Source organism: Mobula birostris, chromosome 2 (assembly GCF_030028105.1).
Source record: "Mobula birostris isolate sMobBir1 chromosome 2, sMobBir1.hap1, whole genome shotgun sequence".
NCBI classification, from domain to species: Eukaryota; Metazoa; Chordata; class Chondrichthyes; order Myliobatiformes; family Myliobatidae; genus Mobula; species Mobula birostris.
In genome coordinates, this window is record NC_092371.1 from 17,288,742 (window position 1) to 17,301,502 (window position 12,761).

Below are 12,761 nucleotides of genomic sequence, written 5' to 3' on the forward strand. Positions count from 1 at the left end.
TATATAAAAAAAACTGGCATTTGACTAACAAGCAACATTCATTTTCATCCAGCATTACCCAAATGCGGCTCATGACATGTGAGAATGCCATTAGTAGAGGACCTTTCTTCCAACAATTTTGTGGTACATCTCATCATATCCACCCACCCTGCCTCAAATCCTCAACTCTACCCCCACTCCACTCATTTCCCCCTTACCCCCTCCTAACTCTACACCCACTCCAATTAATTCCCCTTGTCACTCTCCCCCACTCAATTTCCCCGTATTCCCTCCTCACTCTCCCTCCCAGTCCACTCAATTCCCCCGCACTCCCTCCTCACTCTCCTTCCCAGTCCATTCAATTCCCCCTTACGCCCTCCTCACTCTCCCTCCCAGTCCACTCAATTCCCCCTTACGCCCTCCTCACTCTCCCTCCCAGTCCACTCAATTTCCCCTTACCCCTCACTTCCCCTACTCCACTCATTTCCTCCTCACTCTTCCCCGACTTCACTCATTTCCCCCTTACCTTCTCCTCCCCACTCCCCCTTCCCTCACTAACCTGCCGCTGCGCCGCTCCCCTCCGCCGCCATCTTGCGCCAAGGCCCAGACGCCGACTCCGAGACCGCACTCTACATGAGTTGCGCCATAGGCGCCCACCCACTAAACAGTAGAAGGGATCAACCGTGGATGAGGAATCGTTTTCTGGTGAGCTCCGGTAATGGATTGCGGCAAAGTGGCCTTGGACTCGAACCCCAGGCTGCCGCCTACTCAGCTGCCTCTCCCAGACACCGCCATAGAACCATCACGCATGCTCCGGCTCCACAGAAGCCGGTTCTGCCGGCACGCCAACACTGCGCATGCTGCGAGCTGCTGTAATCATGATCACAGTCAAGACCGGCCGTCCAAAATCACCTACTGCGCATGCTCTACCATCCCAAAAGCAACAAAACAACGCCTTTTCCCCCCAGACGCGTGCGCTGCTCTGCTAAACGGGCGGGGCTTCGTCCTGTAGAATGGACACAACGTAATCGGTGAGGGATGATGCCAAGTGACGCCCTTGTCCAACAAGAAAGCGTCCAAACGTACACAGTGGGTGTTCAGTGACATCGTTATGGCTGACGACCGCCTTAGCAGATCCTTGGGGAAAGTTCAACTGAACAAGCTAAGTAATATAACAGACAAAAGGTTGGATGACGTCTTGCAACAAGAATTTAGGGAGCTAAATGGCAGATTAAGGAGCAGGACCACTTCAAGATTCAAGATTGTTTGATGTCATTTCCTCTCCGCAAATGCAAGCAGAACAAAATGATTGTTTCTCCATATCCGATGTAGCACAAAAAAACCCACAAAAGATAAGAAACACCACAATAATAACAACACCACAATAAATATAAATACGTAGAATAGCCTAAATACGTAGATTGATTGTATGCCCATAAGGCGACGCCAGGCTGTACGTGAGGTGGCTGACAGGAAATAATAAAGTAATGGTGGGACAGTGGGCGGAGGTGCTGATCAGCCTCACAGTTCGTGCAAAGTAACTGTTTTTGAGTCCGATGGTCCTGGCATGGATGCTTCGTAGCCTCCTCCCTGATGGGAGTGGGACAAACAGTCCATGAGCAGGGTGGGCGCTATCCTTCATGGCGTTGCACTCCCTTTTCTGGTACTGTATACATGTCCTTGTTAGCAGGTAGGCTGGTGCCAGTGATGCATTGGGCAGTGTTGACGAGTGCAGTTTCTGTACCAAGCAGTGATGCAGCTTGTCAGGATGCTCTCTGCTGCGTGATGGGAGTATAGATGTGCACGGTCCAGCTCCATTAAGCCTCCTCAGAATGTAGAGGCATCCATGAGCTTTCTTGACTATGAAGGATGTTCAGGGTGTGTGTGACGTGCACTCCCAGGAGCTTGAAACTGCTCGCAGTTTCCACTATTGTGCTGCCGATGTAAAGTGGGGTGTAAGTGGTGTGAATTTCCCTAACCATCTTCTTTGCCTTGTTAACATGAAGGAAGTGGTTATTTGCCTGCCACCAGGCCTCAAGCTCTTCCACCTCTGTGGGCCGTCTCATCATTGTTGGTGATGAGCCCCACCACTGTTGTGTCATTGGTGAATCTGATGATGTGATTGCTTGGGTGTTTGGCCATGCAGTCATGTGTGAGCAGAGTGTACAACAATGGGCTCAGCACACGGCCCTGGGGGCACCCGTGTTGAGGTGAAGCAGACGGAGGAGTGCTTGTGTATTCTGACTATCTGAAGTCTGTTTGTTGGGAAGTCCAACATCCATTTGCATAGTAGGAGTTTGTTCAGCGAAGTCTGTGAGACAATAGCCGAACTGAAATCCAGTAACAGCATTTTGACATAAATGTCCTTGTATTCTCGGTGTGTCAGGCCAGGTGCATGGCAGATGCTAAGGCACCTGCCCTATAGTGGTTGTGTTGGTAAGGATGTTGGTGAGTGTCCAATGTGACAGGAATGGAGTTTTTGATTTGTGCCATTACCAGCCATTTCTGACTTCATGATCAAGTTCAAGTTTAATTGTCATTCAACCATACATGAATACTCATTGAAACACCCTGGTTTCCTTTGCTGCGTAAGTGTAAGGAAGACAGTCTCAAGTCCCACTAAACTCGTGAGATTGAGACAGCTTGACCCACCCCAAACCGCGGTTTGTGTGGATGTTGTGTAATTTGCTGTCTTGTTGCAAATTAATGCCCCGAAATAACAGACGGTACACTGCATACAATTAAAGGAATTATAGTTATGAATCTTAACTAAAGGGTTAGTAAAGAATAACAAAAAGAAAAGGCCCATTCTAATTAAACAGTCAAATGTGCACAATTTGCAGCTCATCTTGAACTTCTCTGTCACTCACATGCTGGGCCCTTGGTCAACATGAAAGCACACACCACCTTCCGAACATTGCCTGCAATCTCTCTTGAATGAACGGGTCTCCCACCGGATCGTATGCTATGACCAGTTATCCCCAGCATCTCCTCTCTCCATCTTCCACCAAAAACAAGCCCAAGATCAACCTTCATGTCCCTCAAGTGAAACTTCCCCTTAATTCTACCATCCTAATTGGATGGCATACATTTTTCACAACAGCGCCTCTTTCACCTCAGATTGTTGAGGAAGTTTGGTATGGGCCCCCAAATCCTAAGTACTTTCTACGGGGGCACAATTGAGAGCATCCTGATTGGTTGCATTACGGCCCGGTATGGGAACAGTGCCTCCCTTAAGCACAGGACTCTGCAGAGTGGTGTGGACAGCCCAGCGCATCTGTAGTTGTGAACTTCCCATGATTCAGGACATTTACAAAGACGGGTGTGTAAAAAGGGCTTGAAGGATCATTGGGGACCCAAATCACCCCAAATCACGATCTATTCCAGCTGCTACCATTTGGGGAATGGTACCGCAGCATAAAAGCCAGGAGCAACAGGCTCTGGAACAGCTTCTTCCACCAGTCATCAGACCGATGAACCCACGCTGATTTGAGTGTACTCTACATTACATTGACTGTTCTATTTATTATAAATTATTATAAATTACTGTGTGGGCATGTGACCAAGTGGTTAAGGCATTCGACTAGCAACCTGAAGGTCGTGAGTTCGAGCCCCAGCCGAGGCAGCGTGTTGTGTCCTTGAGCAAGGCACTTAATCACACAGTGCTCTGCGACGACAGTGGTGCCAAGCATTCAGCTGATGCCCTTCCCTTAGACAACATCGGTGTCGTGGAGAGGGGAGACTTGCAGCATGGGCAACTGCTGGTCTTCCATACAACCTTGCCCAGGCCTGCGCCCTGGAGAGTGAAGACTTTCCAGGTGCAGATCCATGGTCTCGCAAGCCTTATTATAAATTACTATGATTGCACATTGTACATTTAGATGGAGATGTAACGTAAAGATTTTTACTCCTCATGTATGTGAAGGATACCAATATGTACCAATATGTACCACAATCTCTGGCTGTTCACCTTCCCACTTCAGGATATCGTGGATGCGATCAGAAACATCCCGGACCCTGGCAGGCAAACTACCATCCGCGTTTCTTTCCTGCATCCACAGAATCGTCTGTCTGACCCCCTAAGTATAGAATCCCCTATCACTGGACAATAGTGCAAACAGACATGAGCAATCAACAGTTAGCAGAATGGTCACATGCAGAAACGTCAATAGTCAAACTTAAAAAAGGTGAACATTTGAACAAGCTCAATAATTATCAACAGAACTAGGAGACAGGAAAGAGCACTGAACGGATCTTGTGCTGGAATTGTTAGGGTATTAAACCTGAGTGAGTTCTGTTGAAAAGATGGATAACTATTGGAAATAAGCTCCAGAAATGATGTATAATCCTGGTAGTGATGGACTTGAGCATCTCCCTGATGGTAATTTGGAGAATAGGTGACTGCTAGGGTGGGTGGAATCAGCAGTTATGTTTCCAGGTTTCATAGCATGTATGAAACAGCTGTAAAATATAGTCACACACAAAAATATATAGTCCAAGTTACTGAGCCCATGAACATTACAGCAGTCTGCAGTTGAACACAATACAATCTTGTCTTGATGATTGATGTCAGTGCCACTGGGTAGTAGTTGGAAATGGATATCCATAGGAGCAGAATTGGGCCATTCTGCCCATTGAGTTGGCTCCGCCATTCGTTCTGGATGATTTATTTTCCATTTTCTTGGCTTCTCCCCATAACATGTGACACCTTTCTTAATCAAGAACCTATCCACATCCACTTTAAATATACCAGGTAACTTGGCCTCCATAGCTGTCTTGGCAATAATTTCCACAGATTCACCATCCTCTCCCTAAAGAAATTCCTCCTTATCTCTGTTCAAAAGAGTTGCCCATTTATTTAGATCGGGATTTCCCAACCTGCTGTCCATGGAATGAAAAAGGCTGTGCTCCCCTCAGTCCTGGACTCTCCCATTCCTACAAACATCTTCTCCACACCCACTCCATCCATGCCTTCCAATATTTGGTAGGTTTTTGTTAGCTTCTCCCCTGATCCTTCAAAGCTCCCGTGAGTACAAGCCCAGAGACATCAAACACTCCTCATATGTTAACCCCTTCATTCTAAAGCTCATTTAGACCATCTTCAATGCCAGCACATCCTTCCTTAGATGTAGAGATCCATCTGTTCCGGTTTCCTGCCACATTCCAAAGACATAAGGGTTAGTAAGTTGTGGGCATGCTGTGTACGTGCAGAAAGTATGGTGATACTTGCGGGCTGCCCCCAGCACGTCCTCGGACAGTGTTGGTCATTGTCGCAAATGATGCATTTCACTGTGTTTGATGTAAATGTACAAATATGGCATATCTTTAATATCACAGGTGAATGAGAATAAGAAGTCACAAGCATTTTATATTCAGAGCAAGATGGTAAGCAAGTTAAGAACAGGGTCCATGAAAGACAAATCAGACATCTATGCATGAAGCCTGAGAACCCCAACCACCACTACACTAACATGTCTTGCCAGTGACTTTAGGTACAGACTCTCCTGTGCTTGGAGTCATTCTGTGGCCATACAATCAGTCTATGTATATGTATAGTACTTGTATTTATTGTGCGGCATCGGATCCCAATTATTTTGTTCTTCTTTGCTGGAGTTCGGGAAAGAACAAGACGGAAACTGGGAGAAGGGACAGGGAATCTTGAAATTGCATTAAAATAAAACTGATCCTTTTTGGGACCCAGATGTTCGCTGTCATAATCAGCTGATTATACACGGGGATAACTGGGGCGCGGGAATATAGTGACAACTGTTAAGTAAGGTTTAAGACAGAAAAAAAACGGATTATCGTCCTGGTAAGTTGGCGGCCCCTTCTAAAAGTAAACCGACGCGAAAGGCGCCTCACGAGCGACGCCCGAGTGATCCTAAAACGAAAATACCAGCAAAGATGAAGAAAATCGAAAAGTATAAGAACACAAAGAAATTGCTGGGCGACCCGCTAGATCCCCCGGGCTCGCCCGCCAATGAGGTTTGGTTTGTAACGGGACAGCAGGTACTGTACTCTGTTACATTTTCTGGTGATTTGTATGGTTGGAGTCAAAGGGATTGGCCTCATGGAGGTTCTTTCGACGTGGTAAAAATAAAATAGTGGAAGGGGACGACTGATTCATGTAGCGGGGATCCTACTTGGGACCTCGATTATATGATGCGGTGTTTTAACAAATGGGAAGAAGAGGCCATGCGATACTAACCACCTACAACGAATCCTGAAAAGATACCACACACAAAATGCTGGAGGAAGTCAGCAGGCCAGGCAGCATCTTCGGGAAACAGTACAGTCGACGTTTCGGGCTGAGATCCTTCGGCCGGGACTGGAGACTCACCCGGAATCACCGTTATTCGCTCGGTGTCTGATTCCGTAGAAGCCAGGACAGAGGGGAAGCAGCTGGAGAACACTTGCGCCGTTGCTAATAATTCACCTGTAAATCTGTTAGGGCGACAGGCCCTTTGTAAATTGAACGCCGTAATCCACTGCACACCCGAAGGCTTGTTTCTTGAGTTACCTGATAAGAAGGTCCCTGAGCTTCACATTATGATGTACCAAACAGGGCGGCCCCTAGCTACTAAGGGTGCATTATATGCCTGACACGTAGAAGGTTTCCCATGGGGAAATTGGCTGTGGCAGGACATACTAACGCAAAAGACACCAACAGAATCAACAAACTTATTCGTAAGGCCAGTGATGTCGTTGGGATGTAACTGGACTCTCTCTCACAGTGGTGTCTGAAAAGAGGATGCTGTCTAAGTTGCATGCCATCTTGGTCAATGTCTCCCATCCACTGCATAATGTACTGGGTGGGCACATGAGTACATTCAGCCAGAGACTCATTCCTCCAAGATGCAGCACAGAGGTTCATAGGAAGTCATTCCTGCCTGTGGCCATAAAACTTTACAACTCCTCCCTTGGAGGGTCAGACACCCTGTGCCGATAGGCTGGTCCTGGATTTATTTCATAATTTACTGGCGTAATTTACATAATACTAGTTAACTATTTATGGTTCTATTACTATTTATTATTTATGGTGCAACTGTAACGAAAACCAATTTCCCCCTGGGATCAATAAAGTATGACTATGACTATAAAAGGGAAAGGGTGTGGGAGGAATTTGTAAATACTTGCAGTGTCGCTACTATGTTGCACTGTTTTGCCGCCTTTCGCGGTGCCGACCCAGATGACGATTATTGAGCATAAGGGCAAGCTCGGGCCAGTTACCTTCAGCGGAGTTGTAGCCTTCGGTCCGGAAGGGCTGGCCGCGGAGGTCAGCTTGGGCACTGGCTTTGAACAAATTCAGACCCAGTTGTTTCTCGAGGCAGAAACCTGGAGCCCGCATATGTCGCTTGACCTGTAACCCCCGTTTTCACCCAAAGACCTGGGGCCCATGGTTAAGAGAGTGCGAGCCGGCATGTCGCTTGGAAGCCCAATTTCTCACTCCAGATTCCGGAATCATAGTGACAGCTATGAGGTGGGGGGAGGGGCGGAGAGGGAATATTCTCACCTTGTCAGCCCCCACCCCCGGACCAGTGGATGGAGCCAGCAGACCTTAGTTGGGTAGATCCGGAACTTCGGGCAAAACACAAAAATCACGTGGGACTAGTCAAGACCCTGCCCCCTCACCAAGTAGTCCTGAGGTGGAACTGCCGCCTGCCTTCCATCCGTCAGTATCAGCTGTCGCCATAAGCCTGGTTATGAATTAAACCAGTGGTGGAGACCCGAGTCCGATACAAAGACCCCGCGATACACCCATTCTGCCAGTGCCGAAACCGGGGTGAACTGAAGAGTGGCGCTTCGTCCAAGACCTGCGGCCCATTAACCAGATAGCACAACCCATTCCGCCGGTGGTGTCCGATTTCAATGTTATACTGACTTCTGTTCCCTTGCAGAGTCGCGAGTAGACGGTGGTCAACTTGTGTTCCGCCTTCTTCTCCATCCCCGTGCACGAGGATAGCCAATATCTATTGGCCTTTTACCTACAATGGACAGTAGTACACCTAGACGCGTCCTCCCCAAGGATACACAGAAAGCCCGGTGGTTTATGCGGCAGCTGTTCGCGATGCCTCTTCAGGGGCAAACGGCGTTGTTGCGGTAAGCCGACGACCAGTTGCTGGCTTCCACGTGTCTGCATGTTTGTAAGCAGGGCCCAGTCGTTCTTCTGAATCACCAAGCTGCAAGAGGTCACTGTGCTTCTCTATCAAAACTTCAGTACAGGTACTGCCAATCAACGACTACCTGGGCTACATACTCCAGGGAGGCTTCAGATGAGTTGTGCCGGAGTGTACAGCTGCTATCACTCAGGTACCTCGGCCCTCGACAAGGAAGCAGCTGATGACCTTCTCGGGCATGATTAACTATTGTCGTCAGTGGGTCCCGGAGTACAGAGCCCTCGACACAGTCCTCCGAGAGGCACTGGCTCTGGAGGCGCCAGACACTATTCAGCGGACAGAGGAAAAGGGAGGCCGCTTTCACCGCACTACGCCAAGCCCTGCTGCATGCCCCCGCTATTGGTCTACCAGGCTACACCGAGCCTTTTCAGCTCCATATGAACGAAAAGGAGGGTTTCGCCAGTGCTGTCCTCAAGCAGAAACATGGAGGACTTCGAAGACCCTTTGCCTACTACCCGACTCTCCTGCCCCCTGTAGTCTGCAGATGCCTCCGAGCGGTGGCCGGCACTACGCTGATGGTTGAGAAGGCAACTTCGTTAATCCCTGACCACCCCTGGGGTCTTGGCACCCAAGAGGTGCTGGTACTACTCAATTCGGCGGCGTCCCAGCATTTATTCGCAGTTATTTTGTAAATAACACTATTCTTTGCATTTCTGGTCAGATTCTATCTGCATTTCATCGGCTTTGTACTGTATCTGTACTCGGCACAATGACAGTAAAGTTGAATCTAATCTAAATCTAATTTCACCACAGCCCGGGACGGGTTTGGAGGTCATAATGCTCCTCAGTAAACCCAATCTCGCATTTAAACGTGCTCCGGCACTTAACCCTTCTACCCTGGCGCCCTATCCCGAACGAACTGAGCCCCACAATTGTCTGGAGGTAGTTGAGGCAGTAACCTCACCCCGACCAGACCTCCACTCCACCCCGTTAGACAACCCAGACCTGATCCTTTTTACAGTTGTGTCCTCTTGTAAGCCTAACGACAAATCCATGCTGGCAGGATATGCGGCAGTAACGTTCTTCGAGACTGCACCCCTTCTCCCAGGAACATCGGCACAGGCAGCCGAATTGTTTGCCCTAACCCGAGGCTGCATTTCGGCCCCCGGTAAGACCACTAACATCTACAGACTCCCTCTATGTTTTCGGTGTGGTCCATGATTTCGGTACTCTGTGAAAGCATCGGGGCTTTCGGGTAAACCCATCCCACACGCCCACCTAATCACCAATATTTTACAGGCAGTACAGATGCCAGAAAGATGAGCAATAAACAGGTGCGAAGCTCACACGAGCTCGACAGGCCCCGTTGCCATTGGCAATGCAGCTGCGGAGGCAACCGGCAAACGCGCGGCCACCGGAGAGGTTTCCCTGCAGTCTGTGGCTCCAGCCTCTCCACCCACCACCACTTCTCTGCAGGAATTGGTCGCCGCTCAACGGCAGGTGAAAGAGAGAGGGAGAGAAAGAGATATCAAAGCCCAATGTGCCCACGATCGCCGGGGCATTTGGTGCCACTCTGACCAGCGACTTGCTGGTCCCCAGGATCTCCTACATGCCTTTGTCCGCCTGTGTCATGGGAAAGGACTTGTAGGGAAAGAGGGTATTATACACCAGATATCACAACAATGGTTTGCGCCAGGAGTAGCTACCTTGGCCCGACCTGTACAGAGCTGTGAGATATGTCAGACAATTAATAGAGGGAAAACGTCAGCTAAGTTTGACCTCTTACCCACTGTGGAGTCCCCCTTTGCTAGACGACAGATAGATTTTGTGCACATGCCAACTAGTGGAGGGTTTAAATACATTGGTGATAGTGGACCTGTTCTCTAAATGGATAGAAGCCTTCCTGACTCACAAAAATGACACTAAGTTTGCAGTCAAAACCCTCATGCAAAAGATTATCCCCCATTTTGGGGTCCCCTACCAGATCAACAGTGACAGGGGAACACACCTCAGGGGGAAGTTGATTAAGGAATTGAGCCAGGCCCTAGGATTTAGTTGGGAGTACCATCTCCCATACCAACCCAAATCATCTGGGTTGGTAGAAAGAATGAATGGTGTATTAAAAGAAACCTAGACAAAAACCTGTCAGGACAGTGGACTAAAATAGCCGGAGGCCTTACTGGTAGTTGTCTATACCTTGGGGAACCATATCAGCAGGACCACTAAATTAACTGCATTTGAAGTCCTCATGGGTTGACCCATCCCTGCAGGTTCCAGCCCCTCCAATAGGAGGAGCAAATACATCCTTACTCTGAACTGACAAGAAGACTTTAGAAATGGTGAAGGCCCTTGGAGAGGCAGTCAGGAAGAACCAAAAACAAGTAGAAGCAGCCGGGTGAGGGAAACACCCATCCTTCTAAGCCAGGAGACACGGTGTATGTAAAGATGATGAAAAAGGATTCTCTCTCCTAGGTGGAAAGGACTGTGCCGGTCATCAGAACTGCACTCAAAATTGAAAACCTGATTGGATCCAGAGCACCAAATGCAAGGCAAAATACCCATTGATTTCCAGCCAGAATGAGGATCATCCTGCTGATACTGACAGCATTGAAAGGGACATGGGGAGGGGAGGGGGAACAGGGAAACACAGCACACCCACTACATGCAAGAACATATCGAGTTGCTGGATCTGCATGGCCGAACATAACCACTCTGGTTCTGCCATGCCATTACAGCCCATCCCATTTAATCAAAATGAGACCAAAGCCTATTGGTCCCTTATGAAAGAGTATTTTGGATCCTGGTTCTTTTGGGAAAAACAGGAATGTATCACTGGTTGGGGCATACTATCAACCTCCAATATCCCTACATCACCTACGAGGACCTGGTAATGCAACCATTAGCCTTCCCCAAGACAATCAGTTTGAGGGATGGTGGTTTCCCCTCCATAATTTGATTAATCCCGCACCTTGTGTTACACATGATTCTGCAGAGGGTGGTCATTGTTGGTGCAAGGGAAATGGAAACAGTTTTATGGACCCATGTAAATGTGCTCAGCAGAGCACCTATTGGGTTGATGGGATCAATACTTCCATGGGGGTTCCAAGGACTCTGAATGGTAATCATTGGATATGTGGTGATTGGGCATACTCTTGGCTTCCATGGAAATGGGGGGCTGGTGGTGCTATATTGGGTATGTAGTACTCCATCTACATCTAGCCACCTCCCTCAAGCACAAACACCACCACGATGAATGGAATAGTATATAGAATAGTACAGCCCAGTACAGGCCCTTCGGCCCACAATGTTGTGCTGACCCTCAAACACTGCCTCCCATATAACCCCCCACCTTAAATTCCTCCATATACCAGTGGATTCCACGCACCAACCACTCTCTGAGTAAAAAACCTTCCTCTAATATCCCCTTTGAACTTCCCACTCCCTTACCTTAAAGCCATGTCCTCTTGTATTGAGCAGTGGTGCCCTGAGGAAGAGGTGCTGGCTCTCCACTCTATCTATTCCTCTTATTATCTTGTACACCTGTATCATGTCTCCTCTCATCCTCCTTCTCTCCAAAGAGTAAAGCCCTAGCTCCCTTAATCTCTGATCATAATGCATACTTTCTAAACCAGGCAGCATCCTGGTAAATCTCCTCTGTACCCTATCCAATGCTTCCACATCCTTCTTGTAGTGAGGCAAGCAGAACTGGACACAGTACTCCAAGTGTGGCCTAACCAGAGTCTTATAGAGCTGCATCATTACATCACGACTCTTAAACTCCGTCCCTCGACTTATGAAAGCTAACACCCCATAAGCTTTCTTAACTACCCTATCCACCTGTGAGGTGACTTTCAGGGATCTGTGGACATGTACCCCCAGATCCCTCTGCTCCTCCACACTACCAAGTATCCTGCCATTTAGTACTTCAGTAAGCAACACCATTTTAAGATGTTTAAAAAATCTATTGATACTCAAAATCGACGGATCCTGGATTGCAGACTCAAGTTGCAAGTGCGATTTCCCTTTAAGAAAGAGGAAGTGAGGAGAGCAAGCTGGGCTGCAAGTAAGATTGAGAGGGAAACCAGCAACCATCCAATGGTAACCATCGGGGGATCAGAGGTGGAGAGGGTCAGTAACTTTAAATTCCTGGGTGTCACTATCTCAGAAGACCTGTGCTGAATCCATCATATAAATATAATTGCGAAGAAAGCACGACAGTGCCTCTACTCCCTCAGGAGTCTGCGCAGATTCAGCATGTCATCAAATTTCCATAGGTGTGCGGTGGAAAGTATGCCAACTGGTTGCATTATGGCCTGGTATGAGAACACTAATGCCTTTGAGCAGAAAAGGTAGTAGATTTGGCCCAGTATATCACGGGTAAAACCCTCCCAGCTATTGAGCACATCTACATGAAACATTGTTGTAGGAAAGCAGCATCCATTATCAAAGCAAAACACATCAAAGTTGCTGGTGAAAGAGGTGCAGTCGACGTTTTGGGCCGAGACCCTTCGTCGTGCTTACTCCATTATCAAAGATCTTCATCACCCAGGCCATGCTCTTTTCTTGCTGCTGCCATCAGGTAGAAGGTTCAGATGCCTCAGGACTTGCACTACCAGGTTCAAGAATAATAACTACTCTACAACCAGGACTGGTGATCGTGGTGAT

The 12,761-nt window shown here is 48.1% G+C and overlaps 1 protein-coding gene across 2 annotated transcripts in view; it reads right to left on the reverse strand.

Moving 5' to 3' along the window:
* Positions 1–855, reverse strand: part of LOC140185104 (phosphatidylinositol 4-phosphate 5-kinase type-1 alpha-like) — a 97,325-nt gene extending 96,470 nt beyond the window's left edge. The window contains exon 1 of one of the 2 annotated variants that reach the window (XM_072238369.1): positions 539–855. In XM_072238369.1, coding sequence (XP_072094470.1) covers positions 539–569 — 31 coding nt within the window. In that variant the 5' untranslated portion in view covers positions 570–855. The remainder of the gene's footprint in view (positions 1–538) is intronic. The other variant, XM_072238379.1, reaches the window with a different exon arrangement.
* Between the last annotated feature and the right edge of the window lie 11,906 nt (positions 856–12,761).